A 26,378-nucleotide genomic window follows, 5' to 3' on the forward strand; every position below is an offset into this window, starting at 1 on the left:
CAATTATAAATTGGGAATGTCATTGCAACATAATCACTTCTGCCTAGTCAAAAAGCATTCATTAGGAAAATAACACATTGATCAGATTTTTCCTGAATACAACAATTTAGAAAATATATAGATTTTTCAGAAAACAGTGGCATTACAAATTTTAAATTATGCAACTCTATGCATAGATTGGTTTGCTAAAAGCTGTATAAAGAGTACCTTTCCTATCAAATTTGATGCCTCTTATAAAATGGTACAACCCAAAAACTGTAACGGATATTCCTGTGGATCACCATAACATACTAACTTCCCAATGTTAGTAACTGCGATACACTTAAACTACGGTACATGCAGTACATATACACCAGGTTTCAACCGACACCCTGCTTTTTCATGTTAGTAAAAGATTATCACTAACGGCACCTCTAAAATTCATTCTTGAGAAAGCACAAGTTGTACAAGTCTTTTAGAACAATATAAACATTACGCTTGGGAGAAAAGGCACATGGGTAGTCTGAAAAATGTTGGTGCATTAGAAAGTACACAAATATATAAAATTTCAGTGATCAAAACTAGTTGGGAAAATTGTAATCTGGTTTTCAGTGCATCTACAATCAATATCCATCACCTAAAAGCAAATCTTGCATAATCATAAAACAGTTCTTTGAGCAGATACATTATACTAGTTTAACAACATAAACAATATCAAGACAATACTTAACAATGGCTTACTGTGACCATTTCACACTATGACAACATAGCAGAAAGATGAGAAGTAATACTGAAGAATGAGGTTTAGATAATACAGTACTGAGAATGGTGAGTAAGCCTGTAGAGACATGCGAAACTTGAATATGCGATACTCAAGTGATAGTGGTCAAATGATCTGTAACAGTTCTTGTAGAAGAAAAGCACCAGAAATGTTGCTCCATTGAAATCTTGTTACCATTCTGGTAAACCTGATGGCTGTCGCTCACACAGTAATCTCCATATGCTATCCAATTGTAGATATGAAATTGTCTTTCAACTACAGAAACCTTGTCTCCGATGCCCACTTTTTCTTGGTAATACTACCAACATCTCATTTTCTATCTCCCCAATCTTTGACAATTTCCTGTTGAACATTATGAAATTGATGCAGACACGAGAGATTTCCGCTGGTACAGTGAAAACATTCTGTACCCAAAGAGTCCTTGCATTCCATCAAAAGACATTAGTCAAAAATTGGTGATTTTTACTGGTGCCATTCAACTACACGATGTTACAACGCAGACATGCTTACAAAGAATAAGTCTTTGGGCAGAAAAGTGCACTGAACCTTGGTCTTAATCATTATTCATTCATTCATTTATGGCTCCAAAATTTCCTACAATTAGTCAAAAATATATCTCTGGAAGTGATCATTTGTTAAGGATATTTGCCCAGGCACCTCTTATATACAGCATTTGTGCCACCTGATTTATAAAAGGCCACAACAATCCAATATTTGTTGGTTCTCGAATTTGACCAAAAATAATGCTGAATCCAGAAGATCAGATGGAAACAGAGCAACAGGTCTGTGCCTTGGTATACACAGCTTCAGGGAGAGGATACGGTCAGAATCAAGTTTTCCTCCCAGCCACCTGTTTTATGTTATCTTTTAGCTTAATTTTTCACTGTTGGAGAACCAAGAAAATGAATTGTTGCAGCCTAAACAGGTGTTTAATTGATTATGACACCCTGGTGGAGTCCACCCTGTTGTCCACCCTCTACATGAATAGTACTGAACGTATATACAACTGAGATTTTAGCAGGTAGGGATGCATACCTAAAATAAGGATCTGAACTGGACTTGTAAAAACATTTAGGTTCAGGTCCAACAAAACCTAAATGTCAGGAAACAAGTCTGGACTTACAATAAACTTTGAAATATATTCACCTCTTTGTTCTAAACCATCTAAAACCATGTAAGTCCAGACTTGAACCTAAACATCTGGACCTGAATCCAGACCCAAACCAGAATGCGAGGTAAGGTATGCATCCCTTTTTATCAGAAAATAATGGCCAATGATCCACCCCTGTAATAAGGGGGTTGTTTGAATTATACAGGTATCTTAAAGAATCACGCTTGTGTCCAAGAAGTTGGCAGTATGAGTCGTTCAATGGCATTCTGTGGAAGAAAGGATGATGACCCTGGACTGTGCCTCCTACGACTACAAGTTCGAAAGGGCAACTTAGACGGATTAGGACATGAATCATGAGGCAACCAATTTTGTTGCTACAATGTCTGACATCCAGTCACTGGAAGACTGGATTGTTAAAACCCAGTAACACACCTGGTCTGTGGTTTCTGGTCTTTTATAGGGCAAGAATACCAAGGGCTTGGTGGAGGGGATATACAATGTAGTTTAGCTGTGTCAAATGGTCCAATTTCTGAAAGTCAAGATATGATCCCAGTATACCTACTTTTCCCCTTGACTTTCTTGTAAAAATTCTCTTGCTGGAATATTCCCTCCAGTTCCCTTCCCACATGTACCTTCCTAGTACACATCACCATAGTGGAAAATTCCTGGTAACTGTGAGTTTGTTTCATGACATCATCATCATTTTCTTATTTTCTTAAAGTATGTAAAATCATATCTTCTCACAAAACAATGTATACTCAAGTTTAACAGTTGACTGTCAGAAATCTTAGTCACAATAAGTAAAAGATGTGTGGTTCCCATATTGTAATTTTCTGTGTTCACCATGATGACATATGAGAAGTTATTAGAAGTCTTATGTCTTGCCAGCTTTCTTCTCCTTTTTCTGGGTGGCACCCCCGGCCATCTTGCGAAGAGCCTCTGTGACTGGACCCATGATATCCTGCCAGAAAAATAAGAACAGTGTCAGATTACGCCACAACATAATTATCAAACTTTCAGGCTGCCCTTTCTGTTGATAAGCCATTCCAGGATGTTAGAAAGTTTATCAAACCTTGCAAATCCCTTTGGAGTCAGTCCTAGAGAAGTTGTTGCTGCTTAAGGGTTAGCTTTTATATGTTCATATCTATCAATCATGACACAATTAGTAAACAAGATACCCAACAAACAATACAATCTACCCTTCACCTTTCAAAATCAAATTTTCACCAAATTATTTGACCTAATCCAAAGGTTAAAATCCTGTCATGTTAACCTCAAACATTCCTCATTAGAATACAAGGACAGAGATTCTCACATCACCGTGGAGACCAGAATACAACACAGACTTGATAATTTCCTTCTCCCAACAATCACCAATCAGAACACAGCCATTGCTGTTGCTAGGTAACCACTAACCACGCCCATTGATTCAACATGTCTGTCTCATTGGCCCAATTTTTCCAGCGCCTCCTCAGTGTAACTCTGTATCTCCTGGAAGAAAACATCCTGTCTGTCTGAGTATAATGTTAATGTTGTGTCAGAGTCACTTTTCACCAGCCCTAGCTATAGAGCACTGCTTCATCATTGTCATAACATACTTAGAACAGTTGTCATGTAATAAGGCACAAGTATCGATTCTTCTCCATTTACAATTTAGGATGTCAAAAATCAAGGAGCTTTTATCAGTAGGAGAGAGTACGGATTAGTTTCCATTGTTCAATGTTCGTAGCGGGCGACAAAATTTTATTAACACCCACATGTCAAAAACCCGCATCTGCATACATCTCACCCACGCAAGCTTTTGTTTTCCCTTTGTTTTGTGGTCATTTTCATGGTGGGGCGGCCCGGGGATACAAACATTGTTTGTAGCGATCTGATTTTTGCGATTTTGTTGACGATGTTGAACAGAAGAGTAACTTGGGAATACATACAGCGGGGCAATATTCTCTCTGACTGAGGGTGAAATTTCAAAGTCATACGATGATACGGCGACCGGACAGCGCCGCCGCTCGGGTGCGGGCTAAGTCTCAAGGCAAAATTGTCTGAGGCAAAGTCTACGAAAAAAACTTGTAATATTCCTACAATTAATGGTGACTGTGAAAAACCTGACTCAATGATCACAGGAACCAAGTTTTTTTTTTTAAGTATGCAACAGATATATTTCATAAATCGATACAAATACAAATACAAAGTTCAAATGCCTGGAGAACTCAAAACATTATATACGAAAACCCGATCGTAACGAAAACCATGAAAACCATGCTCTCCCGCCTTACCTTCACCTCATTCTAGGCCCGCTGTATCCTCTAAAAACACGGGTGGTTCGACAAAAATGAGCAAGGTTCGACCAACAGTGAACACGCCATTTTACCGAGCACATCATCAACAGTTACGAAAAAATATCAGCTAAATGAAGAAAAACGTCATATTTTTTTAGTAGCCATCTGAAAATACATGACATTGTGAAAATTCATAATTCTATCGCAAGAAAACAGACCTTGATCCGCGAAAATAGGCCTAAACTGGCCCATGTTTGTTGTACGGCGAAGAGAAACATATCAAACTGTCCGCCATTTTGTGCTCTACCCCAAGATGACGTAGTCACATGCCTGCCGAGTTTTCCAAATAAGGGAATCGTCGGAAACCTGACCCACTTCGCCTCTTGCCGACCAGGCGTCGGGCTGGCTCGGGCAAAGCCGAGGGCTATGACGTCATGGCGTGGCTCATTAGCATAGAAAACCCCGCCAAACAGCGCTACGAACATCAGATCAGACGGGCGCCGCGCAGGGCAGTAAACAATGACGCGCACAAAGGCGCACAGCGGGCGGGTAACTCCGTAATCTCTCCTTCTGATAAAAGCTCCTTGCAAAAATGGAGGAACTGCGAAATGGGTATAAAACATCTCTGCTAGTTGACGTTGCTGTCCCATCCAACATGACCAAACAATGGTGATATTAAGAAAATGATGGAATTATTATAACAATATGCAGCATCAATCAACAATATTGATGATACTTGAGATATTCCTTACCTCATTGGAAGCAAACTTGATCTTAGCCTCAGACAGGATCTTGTCGGCCTTGGCTGCCTTCAGCTCTTCACACAGGTCATCTGAGGAGAAAACAATTATCAGTAGATGATTTCACATTAATTTTATATTAACAGCAACTGGAGAGAATGATCGTTTGTTTGAACCTTTATTTATTACTGAGAAGCTCAAATTGGCCTGCAGGCCACATTTTTTATTGAGGTCATGAGGGAGGTAAGGGTCAGATGAAATATAACAGAGCTAGAGAATCTGATACAGATTTCATCGAGTCCTAATAAATCTATCAACATATATCACTACATATACATGGTACACAACATTAGTAGAGCAAACGCTCAGTGTTCAAAGTCCGCGAGATCCACAAGAATTTTGACAAAGATAAATTTTTAGCCATAAGATTCCAATGACAAGTGAAAGTCCCAGCAGGTGAGAAGTCCAGACTTACTGTACTGGGCAAGCTCGTTTAAGATAGATTTTAAAGCCATAAGATCCCATTGCAGGTGAAAGTCCCAGGAGGTGAGAAGTCCAAACTTGCTGTACTGGGCAAGTTCGTTTAAGATAGTTTTTAAAACTATAAGATCCAATGACGAGTGAAAGTCCCAGCAAGTGGTAAGTCCAGACTTACCGTACTGGGCAAGTTTGTTTAAGATAGATTTTAAAGCCATAAGATCCTATTGACAAGTGAAAATCCCAGCAGGTGAGAAGTCCAGACTTACTGTACTGGGCAAGTTCGTTGATTAGCGTGCAGACGTTCTCCACGACCTCGGGGTTGTCCTTGTGCAGCTCGTACGTCTCCAGGACGATGGGAATCCCGGCCTCGCCGTCGTTCTCCAGCAGCCGGTACGCGCTCTCCTCTGGAAGGAAGGTGGGACCCTGCATTTGGTACGCACATTCCACTTTTCCCAGGACAGGGGAGGCAGGAGAGTTAAGGATGGAGAGAGACAGGATGAGTAACAGGAGATTTGTTTGGGACAGGGCTGTCTTCAAGACCTGTCCTTCCATCCCAGGACGGAAAGTTGCTTGTAAAGAGGGAAAATTATTTCACTGAGTCCGTTCCCAAAATCCGAACTACATGACTTAAAATGGATGAAAATGCCATGTCTTAAAGGCTTAAAATGACAGATTTAACATAGCAAATTAACAAGATTAGCCCCCAAACAATGACTGGGACGGAAAAAAATTTAAAGCTGGAGACAGCCCTGGCTTGGAAGGAAAGGACTCCTACTCTTATTGACAAGTGTGGTGGGTTCTTTTATGTGATGGAAATGTGGCTCTCCTCAGTCACATACGGAACCTCTGGTCTTAGAAGAGGATACCCCTAGCTGAAGGTACTGTTTTAACCTGAGCCAAGTGAGGACAGTCATGGTGCTTAGTGCATTTCCAAAGGGTACAACAATGGTCTTTGTATGGATTCCAACCCTGAACTTTAAAGTTCTGAATAAACAATGCTAAACCCCAAGGCCAATCACCGAAAGTTAAAAAAGACAGAAAAAAAGAAAGCGAGTTGTCACCATAGGAAAGTAAAGCAAAATGTACAGCAATAAATCATCTTCTAAAGACACTAATATTGAAGACAAGCCAGCCTACCATCAGCTTCCACAATACTGGCCATGGCCATGCAGGCATTCTTGGCAACTTTGGCATCCTGGGAAGGAAAAGAAGGTGCATTTGTTAGACACAATCACAGTTCTTTGATATCACATACGATTTTCAGTGAAGCTTTGACAAAGCTAAAAGACATACCGCCTCATGAAAATGACATGAGATGACATTGTACAGTTTTCTAATCAACATAAAATGACCACACAGGCATACAATTCTAACCTTTTTTGTGTGTCTTAAATGAGTTAAGCATCAGTTTGACTCCTGTAGTTGCAGGAGATTTGTTTGGAAGGAAAGGACCCCAACTATTATCAAAAAGTACAGATCTAACCTTTTTGTGGGTCTTCAATGAGTTGAGCGTGAGTTTGACTGTCTGCAGGTCTGCCATCATCTCAATGTTGTCATCCTCCATGGAGAGTGACCAGATAGCACAGCAGGCGTAGTCCACCAGCTGGGCGATGTCACCGTGACCGTCCAGGGCGCCACAGACGTCAGCCAGGCCTTTCTCCTCCGTCATGATTTTGGCATTGTTCTCTACAAGAAATTCAAAGTATTGGCTTTAACTCTAAAAACTGTGCAGGACTAAAATGTACTGACTTATAGATTCACCAATGTTGATGATACATTTAAAAAGTTGTAGAGTTTCTTGAGATATCATCATGCATTATAAAAAATTCAACATATGGGTAATGTGAAGTACTTTGAATTTAGTAATGCAAAATGGGGGGTAATATGTTAATTTCTGCCAGAAATGAAACAATTCATTCATTGCAGTTATTGTATTAAGTTTGAATGCTTCTCAATCAAATGCCTTTAAAGTTTACCATTGACACCAAGGCTCCATAAGGCACCGCAGCAGTTGGTGATGAGCTTCTGGTCATTAGGGAACTGTCTCATGGCTGCTAGGACGTCTTGGACGCCTCCTGCCTGGCCAATCACATCAGCAGCACTCTCTGCAAAATCAAATGATTTTCAACCTTAGACTGTTTGTTTTAAGCTCAACTTTAAACCACCCATTGCTTTCCAACTTTTAGGAATGACATACATTTGTATTCTAGGAGGTCCAACAATAGAGGAAAATGATACTGTAAAAAAAAATGCATTTACGTTCCCGGGGATATAATTTCGCAGTAGCGGGAAAATGGACTTTTCGCGGTGGTTTTAAGTTCGCAGTAACACCATAGACTGCAGTCTAATACCATAATAGAAAAATGTTTGCGGTGGTTTTAAGTTTGCGGTGAAGTGGTCACCGCGAAAACCGCAAAAACCGCGAACATTAATCCATCGCGACCTTTTCTGCATTTACAGTAAATCATTGTAATGACTAGTAGCTTTATAGTACAATGCTAAACTTTCTTCCAACACAACAGTACACACAGTAAACGTTCTGAAGTGATTGGTCATGATCAGTATTGATCCTGAAGAAGACGACAGTGGTCGCTGAAAATTTGATCCGTGTACATGTTTTGGATACATCTGTGTTGGAAGAAACACAGATGAGCTTCCATGATACTAATACCTTTAATTTGAATGATGTTCATGTTTCTACTACTGGCCCTACATGTTTCTGTAACCTTAAATCTGAGTACTGACAAAGCCACCAACTAGAAGAACGCTGAACTGAAGATTTCTTGGCTTTATATTTTGTACTTACCGTCTCCAGACAGGGCCATGATGAGCTGAGCTGCAGCAGACTGCAGGCTGGCAGAGGCTGCGTGAGACTGTGGAATGTACAGGGGAGTTTTAGTTTGTTTACTATAGAACATTTTCTTATCAATCCTATAGTACAAGACTTAGTGTATACTAAACATTTCCTGTTTTTCCATCCTCCTTTAAATCACTCTTTGACAAATGATTAGTACATGTATACAGTTTAGGCCACACCAATTTGATTTGTTGGTTCTTGAATTGTAGAAAAACAAAAAGCAATATGCTTAACTAGAAATTTTAAAGCATAATCGAAACAAAGCCCAAGGACGAGGTCTATACCTTGGTGCACTCAGGTTTACAAAGTGAATACAATCATATTTATTTATCTATTCAACATTTTATGATGTCCGCTTGCTTTATTTTCACTTTAAGAATTCAGAGAACCAACAAATTAAACTGGTGATTGGCCTTAAAGCACTGAGAACATTGTTGCCAAAAAATGTGTATAGAATCCTACAAATCAGCAACCATTTGAGTAACATTAAGAATTAATACTGTAAATGCAGAAATGTTCGCAGTGAATTAATGTTTGCGGTTTTCGCGGCGGCCGCTTCACCGCAAATTTAAAACCACCGTGAACATTTTTCCATAACAGTAAGAGACTACAGTGCATGGTGCTACCGCGAAATTAAAACCATAGCAAAAAGTCCATTTTCCCGCTACCACGAAATTAAATCCCCGCAAACTTAAATGCATTTACAGTATCAGGACGAAGTTATAGTAATAGAATTCTTACCCTCATGGCAAGCAGAACGGGAGCAATGACGTCTTTGGTGTACAGGATATCCCCATCTTCCGCTGGAAATATGTCAAAATGGCAACTGCTTATTATTCAAGGACAGCAAAGATGCAAGAAACCATACACTACAAAATATCCCTTACCTTTCAAAAGTATAGAGTTGTACCTAATATCTACATGACTGATACAAGACTTAACCTGATAGCAAGGTTGTCTTTTCTTTACCTTGTAACACTTTGGTTTGTGTTCTGAAATGGTGGAAGGATTCAATACAATATCTCAAGACACCAAATTAGAAAGTTTTGGTCTAAGTATTGATTTGGAACATGTAGCTATACTGTAGCTATTTGTTTCCAGTAATAATGTCCCAATATAATCAATCTTTGTTTGTCAACCTAAGCAAACCTGTGTCTGTCTTGTATACAATTGTGTTCTACCATACCCAAGATGGGCCAGTCACTGATTCAGAAGTACATTTTCTGGTAATCTTAAGACCACAACTTTTTCTGTTCTTGACTTCTGCTGCAAACTCATCATACATTCAACTCATCATACCTTCAAGCAGGTGCTTGTGTTGCTTCTTCTGTATCTACAGCCAACTCAAGATATGGCACACTTTTGACTTTGGCCCTTCCAGGAAGGGTTTATAGCTAGGAAGCTTAGGAAGGATAGAGAAGCTCCCCCTACCTGTGACAACGAGGTTCTGCAGGACGTTGCAGGCCTCAGTCTGGATGCCGACGTTGGACATGTTAGTTCTCATACACGACACAATGACTTTCTTCCCTGCCTCGTCAACTACAGAATCTGTAATCATAATGACAAAGTAATCAGAGATGGCTGACTTCACCCCCTTACTCATACTGCTTTACAATGGTCCCCCATGTTAGTTCTCATACACGACATGATGACTTTCTTTCCAGCCTCGTCAACTACAGAATCTGTAATCATAATGACAAGGTAATCAGAGATGGCAGACTTCACCCCCTCACCCATGTTACTTTACAAGTTACCCATATGTAGGGTCTTATACACAACACAATGATTATCACATGTTCCCTGCCTCATGACAACTATTGAATCTGTGATCATTATCACAACCATGGCAATCAGAGATGGCAAACTTCACCCCCTTACCCATACTGTTTTGCGTTACTTAATGTGACACGGATGTAAATTCCTACCAGTATTGAGGACCTACATGTATGGTAACACTGCATTGTGTATATTGAGAACTGCAGAAAGAACCACAAAGGAACACATACACACACACACACACACACACACACACACACAAATATGCACACAAAGACACACACACATAATCCATCCCTATCATACTGTACACACACTACGTGTTGCCTTACCTTGTTCCTTGGTGAGTTCTCCTAGATATACCAAAGCTTCCTTCACACTTTCTTCAAGCTGTTCTTGGTCCTTCAGGTACTCTGTGGGTATACAAAAATTGTGGAACTTTTAGTAAAACACAAAAAAGCTAACCATAACATGTAACAGTTACAAAATATGAGAATTGATTTACATGTTAATATGAAAATTGATCATTCACAAAAACAAGAGTCTGGCATGAAATATAGAATTCTAAAGATAAGAAAGTGATGAGAAACACTGACTTACCTATAACTGCCTTGATTCCTTTTCCCTTTGGTACTGGTTCTGTATTGGGAAAAAGTATGATCAGTGATTGCAATGAATGATATTTCAAGTCGATGCCTCAGTTCTATCTTAAGAAAAAGACAATCACACAAAGGCTCTTTGAAGGTTCTTTGAACACAACCAAAAGTTTTATAATTCCAGACCGACTTGAGCAGTGACATATAACTGCAGGGTGTAATATAGAACCAGTCAGAATAACCTTAAGGGGGGTGATAAAAGGTAACCAAAATGTCAGTCTTCGATAAAACACTTGGTTGCATGCAAAAAAATTGATTATCGCTAAGGAGTAGAATTGGTAAAAAAACAGCTTATCTATCTGATATTCATAAGAATCAAGTGTCCATTATACTCACTTGCTTCTATTCCTTTTGCTGTAAACAGAAAGAGAAAAAACATTACGTTACATGTAACTTTCTGGTTAGAGCATATGAAAACACTCAACATAAAAAGTGACTTCAAAACAAGAGTATTCAAACAATTTTACCAGTAAATATAAACATGCACATGCAGAAAAGGGACTGGAAACAATGATAGGAGACTCCTAAATAACCTAAACTTAACATTACCCTGTAAACTTTGAGCACTTAAAAAAAAGCAGACACAGATGCTTGACAGTGTGTTACGTACTTGCTGCTTTCTTTCTGGCCACCAAGGCGGAACTACTGAGGCCCAGAGCTTCTTTTACATACGGGATGTCTGTTAGTTCTCTGTGGAGAAACAAAATCAAGTTGTATTAGAAATACAGGAGATCATAACAATCATAGTTATACATATTGATATGGAGTAGCCTGTTTTTATACAATGTAATATATGCTCAAAGGACCTACCTACAAACTGTAATTTGCCGAATTTATGTTCAAACCCTTGTAGTGCCTAGTAGCAAACACTGACGAAGGGCAGCAAGTCTCCTTGCTGTTTCAGTCTCAGGGTATATTCTTACACTTTTTTACGGGGAGATGCTTGAGGTACTGCCTTGTACACAAAACACCATTTTATGTCCCTTTCAAAAGACAGGTGCAGTCCCAACTGAGATGCCCAACCCAGGATTGAACAGGAGTCTCCCAGTTACCACAGGGACCAGCGGCAAATATATGACGCAATATTCTGGATACTTGGATACTTCCTTCAGCCAATTAGCTATCATGCATCAATTTGTAGATAGCTTATCTTCCCAGACTTCAAGACATTAAAACAGGATGTACAAACTACATAACAAACTACATTGTTTGTATACTTTTTATTCTTTCATTCAAAGGTAGATGTGGGAAAGAGTCCTAACTCACACTGCAGTTGGTCTCTGCTTGAAGTTTCTTCTGAGCATGGTCCTGATGAGTTGGACTAAGTCAACTGAATATCTCTGCAACAGTGCAAGAAAAAAAAGCTTATAACAGAAATACTGACAACTCAAGCTCGTTTACCATTGAAATCTTTTCAGCCTTAACTAAATCATAACTTCGGTTTGTTGATGAACATCTTATAGTCAATGTCCTTCCCATGCCTGATGGCATATACGGCGGTGCCCATCTTCGTTTGAGTAGGTCTGGGCCACACACAACTTTTGTCCAATCACTAGAGCAGGGGTGTGTGGTAGTGGCGTGTGTTGAACTTCCAAACTCTTTCCCGAATGCTGAGTGCTGATAAACAGAGAAAGCAGCATGTACCATTTTTTAAAAAGCCTTTGGTATGACTTGGCTGGAAATCAAACTCACGACCTACTGAATGCAAGGTGAACAATTTACCCAATCGGCCATTGCACCGGTTAAATCTATCTTATTTTACATCTAAATATGAAGCAAGAAGTAAATACCTTTCCTACTTCCTCCAGAACATCTTCCAGGATCTGTGGGGAGTGTTTGATCTCAAACAGGGTAGCCTGGGCCTGGGGAGTCTAACGGAAGGAAAAAAACGAACAGTTTGTAAAACATCAACGTACGCAGTGCCTGTTGTGTACGTCTTACTCCAAATGTGATATTTTGGACAGAAATTTTGTCAATATTTGGCAAGTAAGTTCTGATGTATTCTTAGCAAGTGGAATGAAGATCAAATAGAAGGAGGGATGAGTGTTGAAAGGGATAAACAAATGAAAGGTTCATTAGCATCATTTCAGTGGAATTCACTCATTCCAAGAGTTCTTGTCTTTGATAAAGAGCAGATGAAAGAATGAAATATCATTAATTATTCAACAAAGACATTTACTATAATTGATATCATTTCACGGCCTGACAAACAAAGGTCTATCTACAAGACTCGAAGCACCTACATCCATGAAGCTACAGGTAGTCATCTCCAGAGTGATGCAGCCAAGTGACCACACGTCGCTTCTCTCATCATACGGTCTCTCCAGAACCTCTGGTGCCATCCAGTTCATAGACCCTGGGGAGGGGGGCAAATAAAGTGTCAGGGACTGGGTAATTATTTATTGCTTTAATAATCAACATTTGGCTTGAAGGTGATATTAACATACTGCCACACATTCAACAGATGTACATGTAGTCAGTGATTAAATACAACTTTTTTTCTTGTATAGACATCCTTTTTTTTCTTTCTAGATGCATAAAATGCATGAAAGACATGTTTTCTGTGCAGTTCTAATAATTTGCATTATGTGGGCAACATTTTGAAAGTTTTGTTACATCACTTAACCTGCTAGGGTTGCCAATTGAAATTTGTACTGTTTACTGGGTAAGGCAGCACGGAGCAGACTAAAGATGAAGAGCCAAAATGGATCTCTCCTTGGTGCTGAATGTGCCATCCATTCAACATTTCTTAGCCACTTAATTCAAACGATTGAATCATTCAGTACATGAATATGATCATAAATTAATGTAGCTACCTACTTCTTAATACACAGGTTGCTATATTCACCCTTCCACTAACTATATCAGCTTGTGTTTTCAAGAAATGTGAAACAGCATACAGAACTGATGCGACCCAACCTGGATACAGAAACACATTTGCCTTACGCTCAACTATAAAGTATTGTTGTACTGTAAAGTCTTTGTCAAAAGGGCTAGCCATTTGTAATATTCACTGGCAAGTTTCCTTGCTGTTCCTGTAGCAGGATAGATTTTTACAAAGAGAGGTTGCTCGCCCTTTAACGTACTTGAGGCACCTCCTCAAACACGGGACCCCCATTGTACGTCCCTTTTAAAGGCAGTGCAGACACAAGACACAAACTTGCTACCAGTTGAGCTACAATCAAAATTTTAAAAGCTAAACTAATAAAAAAAAGGTATAAATCAGCTCACCGACAGTGGTCCTAGTCTTGGTCCTGGCATCCCCCATGACAGTAGCCACACCAAAGTCTCCTATAGATATGGACAGGTCCTCTGTCATGAAGATGTTACTGGGCTTTAGGTCCCTGGAAAAGCAGTGGGTTAAGTTCATGTATGGTCAGAATAGCTCGACTGGAAGGAACATAATCCTTGCAGTGGCTACTTGTTGCATTGGGAAAAATTGATTCAAATTCAAACTACAGGAAATATGTTACAAATCATATTCCCAGACCACATATCGCTGTCCTATTTGCACATATACAGGGCCCGAAATACTTTTTTCAGTCAGGTTGTCCAAGTGGCAACCTGAGTCAAAAGCCAGGTTGCGCCATCAACATTTCAGGTTGCCCCACTTTCAAATTGTTACTTTCTTCAAATCAGCTACTAATCCATTATCTTTTCTTCCAGCTATATGTAACTATGTAATATGTTTTATCATATCAAAAAATAAATACAAAATTTTATGCATGTAGGTGGGGGAAAAGCATTATTCCAACTGCAAAATTTCAGGTTGCTCAGTGTGCAACCTGGGTTTGAAATTAAGTTGCGCAAAGCAAAATGAGGTTGCATTTTCAAGTGGGCAAGTGGGTATTTCGAGCTCTGATATATGAATCATATTTCATGGATTTTTGTACAATGTTATGAAATGCTCCCACACTCTTTAAAAGGGAATTAACACAAGAATATCTAATATAGGTTTATGGTTATGCTAATGGTTATTCTAATAAAGTTTCAAAGTTTCAAAGTTTATAGGTTTCATTATATCATCCTTAGATGCCCCTGGTGCTAATTTCCTTCAAATCACTGTTTGAAAACTACCTGTCCTTGGTGCTGAATATCCAGTTTTATTATTGAGTAAACCGAAATACAAACATACGTGCTTAAGCTGTGATTAGCTAATAAGAGAAGCCACTGATTACCTACATTGAAGACAGCCTGAGTGTTTCCCAAAATAATTTCATCAGGTTGGTAGAGCATACTAGGAATTTCTTTGTACACAACCAGTCATGTCTCTATCTCAGAGCTTCTGACTGGAGTGCTAGGGGGGATATAAACTTAGCCACATTTGGGATTGTGCTCTCTCCGTAAAAGTGCCACCTACATTAGCTAAGCATAGTGGCAAGAAACACCAAAAAGTAGTTACTCAAGCAACTGGATATGGTTTTGAAACCATGGCAAGAAGCAGAACTCCAGTCAAACATTGAAATGTAAGCAGGTAAGAGACATGACTGGTTGCATAAAAAGAAAACTCCAGTGTTGGGTCGGTTGACATGATTAATGTATAAGTCAAGATCACACAGGCATAAACTCTCCTATAAACTGGAAGAAGGTTCTGCAAATAGTCCTGACTGACCTGTGGATCACTTCCTTCTTGTGCACAAACACAAGAGCCTCGATCATCTGCCCAAGCCACTTCTTCAGAATCTGGAAAGATGGGAAGAGAGAGAAATGCAATGCTGTTGTTTTCTTTCTCTCATGCTGCAACTATAATCATCACAGAAACATGTTTCACCCAAACCTACTACCTCTGTGGAGTGCTAATTAATCTACATGCAGAAAGCAGTGTCTGAAACATGACATTTATGCCTCACCAGTTCTTCTATGCTCTCCTTCTTGGATCTCTTCTGCCTGAGGACCTTGTCCAGGTCTCCCATCTTGTAATACTCCATCACTATACACACAAACATGGCAGACTCCTGCAAATGGGAATTCAACAACATACATGTATATTTCAACATCATCTCTGTACAAAGCTTATAGACCAATACCTGGTTATAAATTGGTATATATAAATGTCAATTAAATTCATCCATTTCAACCAATAAGGAAGTGGCCACCTTCTAACATATTCTGTTCATTTTCGAATTGGGCCAAAGTCCGGTCCACTGATTCTTTTAAGGTCCATATTTTTCAGAACGGTCCATAAAGAAAAAACAGTTTTGTACTACCAGATATATTGTACCGGTAGTCCGGTACGGAGACCTCATACAGTAGCAGTAATAACGATATGTTTCCTGTATATTTCCTCTGTCTACAGTTGCATATGGGTAAGACCTTACCTCCTTGTCCCAAGTGACAAAGAACTCCTTGTACCCACACACGTATGGGTTCTTGAGTTCCTGGAGGGCCATAGCCTGCAGCAAAAACACACAGTTAAGAACTCTACCAGCATAGCTTATACTGGTAACAACATCAAAGATAAAATACTAGTCTCACCATGGTGAAACAAATGACCAGTACATGTACACAAAAATATTGGTATTTGACCACAGGAACTTGCTATAGGTGGTACATGTGCTGAAAAATCGGTACACATATCTCTTGAGTTAGAAAAAGCTTAGAGTAATCTATAATGCTCCAAAGTATGAGAAGGAAGACTACCATCCACACATGATTATTTGAATGAAAGATAACTTAATAGATAAAGAAACTGCATGTATATGTAAACGGAATATTCAAAGGACATTATAATTTATATATGATGATATGTTCCCCTGCTCCTATTTCATTTCTGAAAACAGCAGCTTTGGGCAGTACTAAATGTATCTTTGGCTGGATACTACTACTAAGCTGGGTTGTGTGGGTTTAAGGACAGTGCACAAATGACAAACTTCCTGTCATAAAACCTGTAACCAACATATATAGGAGAGTCTAGTAAAAGAAGTTGTGGGTAGAAAAATGTCATATTGTGCTTTTAAAAAAAGGTCTAAACATGTTTATATTGGATCTTGATATTTACAGAAGCCAAGTCTCTTTCTTCTGCCTCTGCTGTCACAACAGGGCGACATGTTTGTACAAAGAATCCCGCCCTGAAGGTAAACTGTCTCATATTTGTCAAATGCACAAAAACATACAGCTGAACTCTAGACGGGGTCATGTTTTAGTCACCTCGGTAACAAAAGACATGGGCATATCCTTTCTACTTCCAAGTTCCAACAGTAATCAGGGCTCGAAATACTTTTTTCTGCATAGCTGCACTGGTGCAGGTAACATTGAAACTTACCTGTACCAGACAAATTTTACCTGCACCACTCTGAACTAAATAATTATGAATCATACTAAAATTGCTCAGGAACCATGCATTGCTATTTTTTTCTTTCACATTTTTTTTTAATGCAGCTGATAACAATCCATACACACCTACATCATAGGACATTTATGTACATTGTATAAAACCCAGTACATGGACCAGTGCAGGTTAGGTGCAGGTAGACACCAGAAATACCTGCACAGAACCAATTTTACCTGCACTAACCTGCATATGCAGGTGGTATTTCGAGCCCTGACAATGCTATCTTCTCAAGTAAAGTGTAACATGACAGGAATACATCTACATGTATCTCATTATCTTCTTGAATATTATGCACAAGACAAGTTCTGCTGTTTTTAATATAAACATAGCAAAGAAAAATTCATATTCTGTGTGCAATGAGGTAAATGATGTGTTACAAAGCTTTATCTCTCCATACAAAATGTACATTAACTGTCTTTGATGCAAGAAGTTGAACCTAACGGGGGCCGCCCTAAGACGGTCCCCGTCGTAAGACGGAACGGATTTTTTGCTGATCTTATTATCCATAAGTACACCGTGTTTGTTGCCACTGACTATGCTGATTACAAAGGTAAATAAACCAAGTCCATGCACACAGCTTTAATTTGCAGTCCAAATATACTTTAACATATTTACTTCATGTTTTAAAAAAAAGCAGAATTCTAACAGTAATGTTGACAGTGCTGAATCACTGCGGTCACCTGCCTCTGCGTATTGGCGGCTCGTGTCGCTAACTATACGAACTCTTTCAAGCAGTCACACAACTGCCATGATACACATAAATAAAGCTCCATAAAACACTATGAATATGGGTCTTCAAATGTCTGTTGAGTAGAAAAGCAACCAAAAGGAAGCGACATAAACATTGCCACCATTGTACTCCCAAGGGAGTGTGGCCGTGAAGGTGACAGACTAGAGAACGCTCCAAAGATTTATTTGACTGTAACAAATGATTCGTGCTGTCTATGAAAATAAGACTTGATAGAGAGATGTAGATGATATTTTCATATAATCAGACCGAGTTTTGTTGATGTTAGCGGTGTCTTTTTTTCGTAATGGTTTTTTAGTCGGGCATTCACAATCAGTGCATTCAGCCCATTGCCCGTAAAAACATGAGCTGGATTGTTTTAGGTACAGCCTTCCTCATGTGAGACAAGAAGTACATACAGTCACGATTTTACTGTCAAAAGAAAGCTAAAATATCATATTATTAATTTTTTTCTGTGTACTTAAATTTACCACTTACTTCTGAAGAGAGCAAAATGTAAAAAAAAGCGTACCGAGTTAGGCACACTGTCCAGCGTAGAACAAAATTGGAAGGTTACATACACGAAATTGTCTCACAGTGTTTGCCGCTTGTAACATGCAGCGCGAAAGGTTCATGAACCACATGAATGCATTTCTTATTCAAGTATGTTGTTCAAATCTATGTGTAAAAAATTCAGTCATCAAAATTTGACCACTCTCAGGCAACTAGCGATGGAGCGCCATGAGTTTGAGCGCAAGAAAAAGCGTACCGTGTTGGGGCACCTCCCGTTATACCATATAGATGTACATACTAAGTGTGCAATAGTCATCGCAGACTGAGTAAGATGTCAGATTCTTGTATCAGCATGTGGTACAAGTAACGTTACATGAGTTTGTTGGTAACTTACAAGTTTCTGTCAGACTTCCCTATTTCAGCTGATTTCTACAACTTCTTCGGCTCAATTGGGAGGTCTAATACAGACAAGCAACTCATTGTCAAACTTAAGGGTTGGAAGCTTGGTAGGTTGTTAGAAATGACAGACCAAGGGTAATCTTTAGATCTATCTTTGAACCATGACAGGGACAATTTTTCTTTCACAAAAGCACCTTTGTTGGTGGCTGATAGCCCCAAGGGAAGAGATTCTCATAAATGTCAGGTACTAACAAACCTGACTGTTATTGAACCGTAGAAACTCTGAATCTACACACTGAACAATTCAGCTTTTAGTAAAATTTCTGATTTTGATTTGTCAGTGTCTATATGTATAGGTATGACCTTACACTGAAAGCAGGCATACATAAGTTTTGTAAATTTCCATGTTGGGTTGGCCTCTCATTTACAGTTTATATATAACTTGACAGAACACTATAGCTTGATGTAGTGAAGTCCTTAAATCATGTTTTAAATCAAAAAGGAACTTCTCTCATGCAGTCACGATGAAAAATGTCTGCCAAAAGAATATCTACTCCACTTGCTGCAATGGAACATTGTGGGAAAGTGTGTTTTGCAGTGCAGGTGTACAGCTCTGATCATTGTTATGAAAAATTGTGTTATGTTGTTTGGCTTAGGGCCTCCTTGGAAACAGAAAGTTTACAATACATAATACATAGGGGGTCACAGAATTGCCAGAGGGTACTTGTAACATTTATCACAATTTGACACCACTTACTTACATATATATTCACAACGGTTGTTTCACAAATAGTTTCTTAGATAGACAAAAAAGCACTTGCAAACCTTCACATGCACATTTCTATTAAGCAATTCTATACAACAGTCAGATGTACAGTGAAATCCAATAGACCCAGCCTGGACGCGATTGTTTCCCAAAGTGACACACTTCTATAGTTTTCCCCACGCCATCTGGCCTCTAACTCACAAAATGTTTGTTTTTCTTTCAAAACCCAAATCTTAAGTGTGCAAACATTGCTTTACAAATTTGGACCATTGTGGTTACATCTGCAAAGCACCATTAGTATTTGTAAACATGACTCGGTGGTAGAATACTTCTTCTCACCACCTGTCCATACATAAGTGCTGAGAAAAACTGAGGAAAAGTGCTAGGTAAGGCCGCACTAAGTTAATTTGTTGGTTCTCAATTTGAGAAAAATAAAAATAAATATGCTTAACTAGGAAAACATAATGACATTACAAAGCCGGAGGACCATGCATCCAGGTTTATGCCTTGGTGTACTCAGTTTTATGAAGTTAGGACAGTCATATTCAGCTTTTCCTCCCTGCCAGTTGCTTTTTGTGATGTCCGCTTGGTATATTTTCACTTGTAAAAATCCAAGAACCAACAAATTACTAAAAAAAACGTTTAGTACCGGTACACCGTTCATGTGGGTATGCCTTAGTACCTCTTGTCCTAAACTACTTGACGGTGAGTGTATATGTGTATGTAGCAGACCATGTTACCTTTCACAGCCAAAGCCCCAGACACGAACATTCCCTCTAGCAGCGAGTAACCAGGCTAAACCAGGAGATTTGGTCTGCCCCAATTGACTTCTATCACAGGCATACCATCAGCTTTGCTTTTTGTCCGCTCTCTCTGACGGAGTTGAGCCGTCCCTTAATGCTACTCAAACAGATAGGCATCGTGACCACGGAAACCAAATCCTCCTAGGCCTGACAAATACTGGTGACATGTTAAAGCTAACCCTTATCATTAACAATATCCTCTTGAAGCTACATTCAATTTGAAAATTTGCTGGCAACCAAGTTGGATGCCAGAAAAGCTGGTTAGTCAGAAAATGTTAACATAAGAATTTTCCACCTCAACATCTGCTTGGAGATCAAGGATCCAATACCAACTGATGTCAACTATGTTTCATATAGATTGAATCATTTAGATGAAATAGATAAAATAGTGTTTTTCTTTTGTACTGCTCAAGAACCCGCAAGATATTGTGTGAGTAACTACAATTATTGTTGTGCAATAAAGTTAAATGATTGAACTCTGAGTCTGAATGAGACTGACTACTGAGGAATACTGCTTTCACTTGACTTGCTAAAATCTTAAGTTGTACACCTTGTAGTAGTCTTAAAGGAGCATTCCACTCCAGAAGCCGTATTATAATTCCTTAGAGAACAAATAGTTATGCTTGAATCAAGTTTGTTTGGTCAAATTTACCAAAAGTTGAAGCTTAAACCCAGTACATTGCAGCGAGCGAAAAATATCTTGTATCAGAATATAACACTCGCTTCCAGAGTGTAATACCCCTTTAACATGCAACAGTTTGCTTTTTTCCCCTTGAAGAACATCATAGTTAATGTCAAATACATTTAAGAGATTTATTAGTTAAGGTACATGTAGCCCAAGGGCCCATGTGTTATATTCAATAAGCATTCCCACCTAAACATGAAATCGCCATGACTAGCGATAGCATCTACCTAGGGGGTACCCTGCATTCCTCAGGACTTGCTATGGACAGGTACACTTGAAATATGTCACCAAAACAACAAGTTAGGGGATGTTTTTGACAAAAGAACCCAAAAGTTTCTTCTTAATTTCAATTTCATCTCTGCCATTGTTTCCATTTCATTTTTGGACATTTTCCTTTCCTGAATCATCAAAGAATAAGCATAATGTCCCTTAAAACAACTTTTTAAAAAAGATTGAGATCTTCTCCCTGCTACAATAACAACTTTCAGCAAAGCTGCTGTAGGGAGAGTGTTAATTGTTATAATAAACACTGATTTGCAGAAAAGATAATCCACTCAAAAGTCTGGTGTGAAGCTACAGCAAAGATCAAGAAATCAATTTCAGTCTCCACAGGCCCACATCTATGTCATTAATTTGCCTTGGCCTTGGAAACTCAGTTTCACCAACAGATGCCACTACAACAGGTATCCCAGCAATAACTATGTTATATACTAGCCACAGTATTGTGTTGGCATAGCAGTAAGGCTGTTTAGCCTAGAACCTAGAGGTTTGAATCTCCTGACATGCCACCCATGTTGTGCTATGAAAGGTAATCTTCAAGCAGATCCTGCGGTAGCATAAGACAGGCAGAGGAGTGAAGCTGGCAGAGGAGTGTGTTTTGCTAAAGGGCAAATGGGCAGCTCTTGGCTGCCTACACTCTGTGGCCAGTTTGGTACTATCTTATAAGATTGCCAATGTAGGATCTGCTTGGAGTTTACATGAAAGGCACCTAACACGACTTTGTTCATTCCACCCAGGTGTAAAAATGGGCATCTGACTTTGGTTGGGGAGGTAAAAAGGGGCGGTAGAATGAGGAGGTTGGCTTCAATCTTCCAATACCCTGCCCTTGACACAGTAGGCACTTATCGGTCTCGTAGTACCATGACTTAAGTGCTTTACATACAAAAATGTGGCTGATAAGAAAAAGGCTATGGGACTAATTCAGCATTTGCCTTAAAGTTTATATACTTTTTATACTTTCTGACACAGGAACATGAATCAAGAAAGCAGTAAATGAAGTCAGCATAAAACACCTTACAGGGAGTCTGTAGTATTTTTTCATAAATTCCCATGTAATTTTAACAAATGGGATATCCAAGTTAGTACAAAACTGGAACATACAATACAAATGCTGCTGTACCTCAGTCAGTTACATTTACATGCTTTGTGTAATAGCTGTGTCAGGGCTCAAATGAGCAGGAAACATTATAATTATGAATACTTCCTGATTCAATGTTCATGACTTTGTCTGAACAACCATGTGACCAAACAAATGGAAGGAACATACAATGAAACACTGAAGAAGCTTAACCCAAGTACCCCTACATGTAGCTAGAGGAGGTAGGGTATGATAAAACCCAAAGGGTGGCACGTTACCTCCTTAAATGCTTTGTTTGCCTCGCTTTCATCGTTACACTCCACCTGCAACACAACAACACAGAGTCAACATCCATGTTCAATACATTTAGGTACCAAACACCTGTTAACACATGCCTGCACCTGATATACACCTGCACCTGATGTTACAGTACTTACCTATGAGAAACCAGAACATTTCTATGTCTTTGGCACATCTACGGTAATTTGTTGATACTTACCTGTGAGAAACCACAAAATTTTCAACTCTTTGGCACTTCAACCTAATTTTTTGGTAATTGAAATCTTGAATACCAAGTTGAATATGAGAATAAAGTCTATGGGACTGTCTTGCCTTGATTAACAGTTTCAAGGACTGAATGCATATTCATTTGTTAGTTTCTCTTCCTGTGCCATATTTTCACCTTTACCTTCTGCTTCATTATTTCATGCTAGTTTGAATTGTCAGAAAAGCAAGCTAAAGGAAAAGAAGTCATCCTCAACTGAAGGGAAAGCATATTGCTTTCTGAAGTAGCTGAAGGAAGTGCAGTGCAACTTTCCTGTGGCTCGCGTACACTGGGTCACCCCTACTTTTCTACACACTATATAGTAAAGTGTGTTGGGTTCTTTGCGTGTGGAGGTCTGATGCTATAAACTCCCTCATACATGGATGCAAACCTGGACTGCTGGCTGCACAGAATTCGAACCAGACGTGGTAAGAGGCAGACCTCTACACTAAGTGAAAATGACACGAAGACCAAACTATGTGCAAGCAAAGTAGCAATTTAGTTAGGGTTTGAGGGATGATTGCTTCACACCAAAGTCAAATTGGTCAAAAAGTTTTTTTGGGGGAAATTGGCAGCTATCCTAGCTAGCCTAGTAGGCTTTTAGGGCCAACCTGGTAAAAGCCTGAATTGAGTAGCCTGGGGACAAATTTCTGCTTGAACCCATTCTGAGAATGTGGTCCCTGTAAATTACATGTTTCAGTCACCTCTTTTGTTTGTTCTTGTCTAGATGATGGGAAACTTTTCCTCGTCCCATTTTTGTAACAAACACGACTTACAAATGTAGAATCTTTGTTGAAAACATGCTTTTAAAACATCTATCTGTTAAAAATATGACTGCATGTCGTAACATTTCTAGATCATTAATTCTGGGGCTGAAATAAAATGACAGAAACACTTACTCAGCAAATTGACAAACCATAGAGTCCAGCCAGACAGTCATATAGGGCAAAGTGACGATCAATATGTACCATTCTTCAACATCAATAATTAATATGCACATTGGACGATTGAATGGGCATGCTAAATGGGACTATTAATAACAGTTATTGGATATTTAACAAAGACAAACTACCTAAAACTCTCCATTAAATATACATCATCATAGTTTGTCAAGATCGTGAGAACAAAGACAACTGTCTTTCTCAACAATCAATACTAAAATATATCATTTTGAAGACCATTTTTCTTGTCAACTATGGATTATTTCCCTTTTAAAGAAATCAATCTTCCAAGTCAGCTTTTGAAAAGGTTTAAGTGCTCAATATAACAAATGAAAAAAAAGGAAAACATGTACACCTCTAAGTTCAAAGCATAGTTGGACATTGCCCATACCTTAGTGTTAGTATATACAATACAATACATCTTATCTGGTTTACAGATAACATGCCTGTGATAAGGAGCTTTAAAGCTACACTCTGTGTATCAGCAAACAATGGCAACAACCGGGGAAAGCTTTGACATTTACAGAAGAGTGCACTGCCATCGAGAATACTCAAAGGTGCTGGAGGCTCGCATCGTGAATTTGTTGCAACAGATAAACAAAACTTTCTTTGCCTTGAACTTTCTACAATCTCAGCTATCAGGAATCAATGTTCTAAGATTGACAAACTTTCAATCAGATTTGATATTTTTTCATACATTTATTTCAATATGAAAAGGAACTTTGTTCCAAACCCTAACAGAGAGAGAAAAAAAATAATATATTTTTTGTGCCTTGTGACTTCCTACACTGCCATCAATTATAGCCATGATGTAGGGAACTTTTACAGACTTAAGATTTTTTTCTACCTGATTGAAGAGGTAAAACCTTCGGTGAGAGTCAGAGTTAACTTGATGCCACTTCCATAAATATGATTATTGTTGGAACTGGTTGTTGCCAAGACTGGAAATTACATTTCAAACTTCCCAGATCAAGTTTCCACCTCAAATTTCACAACACAGGGTCCAAAAATCTAACGTCTAACTTTGAAGTGAAATGTGTACCAAAAATGAGGCCAAAAATTACCTTCTCTTAAGGTATGATGGAAAGGTCATTTTACTGCTGACATTTCATACCTAGCAACAAGGAGATACAAAGTCCTCGACGGCAACTTACTGTAACAAAGGAAGCGAAAGGCCTTCTTAAGCAGCGACAAGAAGTTAAAAAATCAGGTCATTTCCTGGAGTCTACTAATCATCACATCAAAGGGGCAGTCTTTAATTAAGTTTCCCCTTGGGCCACATCAATGCATTTAGTTGTCTGTGTGCTGCATTACTTCTTTATTTCCGCATTCCGGAGTTACTCAAGTCACTACATGGAGAAAGCAACTCAAATCTCTTGGGACAAACTCTTAATACCATTGACACAATGCAAGTTGATTTATTGGAACAATTCATACTTGAGGTGATTGGTAACCTAGCTCAGCTTGTCAAATAGGCACTGTAGGAATATCAATAGCTGCAAGGTACTTAAGTTGGGAAAGTAACAGGATATTCGCAAACGATATGGACGGAATGAAAACTCTCAGATCGGCCCCAATGGTGCGTAGTGTGGTGTAGTGGTCCGTACCAAACACACGCACACACACACACACCTCCCACCTCAAACATAGCAACACTGCCCGCCAAACTGTCTAAACAAGCTCTTCAACAGAGATCAACAACAACAATAGCCAATAACGGGGACTTGGTGTTGAATTAGCTGGATTTTGACAACCGTAGCACGTTAGATATCGTCTAGGACGAACTTGAGTTAAGTTATGATATCTTAATTGACCTGACACCCCCCTCCCACGACACTTACCTTCTTCAAAACATACTTCCGACCGTCGATCCTATTCTCTGCCAGGAAAACAGAGCCCTGTGCGCCTTTCCCTAACCTTTGTAACACCTGCAATCAAGCAACAACATCCTCATTTATCATCTGCACAAGAATAGTGACCAACCACCGACGTGAGTCTTCAGAAACGAGAGAAAAAGGAGAAAAGTTTGAGGACAGTACCTTGTAGTTCTCCATGTCGTGTTCTCGGTAACCACACTAAACATTCGGCACGCGCATGCGCACTGAACACCCGCAGCAGACAACCACTAACCCTACCCGACATGCACCGCGCGCACCCACCTGTTGAGTGAAAGTCAGGCGCGTCTTGTTGCCATGGCAAAAGGTAAAGCGATAGTCATCTCTGTCTGATCGTCAGAATCTAAGCAATGATTGGAACATGTGAGGCTTTTCGAGACGTTATTAAAGAAAATTCATCATTCCTGGACTTCTTAACAAAAGGTTACAATATCCAAACACTTGTCCTCCCCATACTTGCCATACACAATTTTACATAACGTTACTAATACTGTAATTCATAGTCTGTTGAGTGAAAGTCTGGCGCGTCGTGTTGCCATGGGAACGGTATGAGATAGTCATCTCTTGTCTGATTTTCAGAATTACAACAATGATTTAAATGTCATCGCTTGACAACTTAAGACAATGCGGTTTCCAGAGTGATCTGGCTCTGGCCTACGGATTTTTCTTTTGCCATCTGTGTTGTCAAGCGATCTCTGTAGATAGACAATCGAATTAAAATGTGTGTATCCGATCTACACTTTTCATTGTTGATTGTT

General features: G+C 39.2%; 1 protein-coding gene across 4 annotated transcripts; it reads right to left on the reverse strand.

Annotated features, from left to right (window-relative positions):
- Positions 1–1,356: 1,356 nt before the first annotated feature.
- On the reverse strand, positions 1,357–25,899 carry LOC118420813 (serine/threonine kinase-like domain-containing protein STKLD1). Of its 4 annotated transcripts, XM_035827826.1 has the most exons (24): positions 25,765–25,899; positions 25,567–25,653; positions 22,519–22,563; positions 15,978–16,052; positions 15,510–15,614; positions 15,272–15,342; positions 13,891–14,003; positions 12,903–13,015; positions 12,450–12,530; positions 11,926–11,999; positions 11,270–11,349; positions 10,996–11,013; positions 10,604–10,642; positions 10,336–10,416; positions 9,659–9,775; positions 8,969–9,030; positions 8,177–8,243; positions 7,347–7,475; positions 6,854–7,056; positions 6,508–6,565; positions 5,637–5,816; positions 4,903–4,982; positions 3,288–3,362; positions 1,357–2,832 (listed from the first exon to the last, which is right to left on the reverse strand). In XM_035827826.1, the coding sequence occupies exons 1-23, from the start codon at positions 25,777–25,779 to the stop codon at positions 3,315–3,317; spliced, it is 1,941 nt and encodes a 646-aa protein (XP_035683719.1). In that variant the 5' UTR covers positions 25,780–25,899; the 3' UTR covers positions 1,357–2,832; positions 3,288–3,314. The 4 variants fall into 4 exon arrangements, with proteins under 4 accessions (XP_035683719.1, XP_035683720.1, XP_035683718.1 ...); XM_035827827.1 differs by lacking the exon at positions 3,288–3,362 and having other exon boundaries at positions 2,700–2,832; positions 5,637–5,774; XM_035827825.1 differs by lacking the exon at positions 3,288–3,362 and having other exon boundaries at positions 2,700–2,832.
- Positions 25,900–26,378: the final 479 nt, after the last annotated feature.

This window comes from Branchiostoma floridae, chromosome 8 (assembly GCF_000003815.2).
Source record: "Branchiostoma floridae strain S238N-H82 chromosome 8, Bfl_VNyyK, whole genome shotgun sequence".
Lineage (NCBI taxonomy): Eukaryota > Metazoa > Chordata > Leptocardii > Amphioxiformes > Branchiostomatidae > Branchiostoma > Branchiostoma floridae.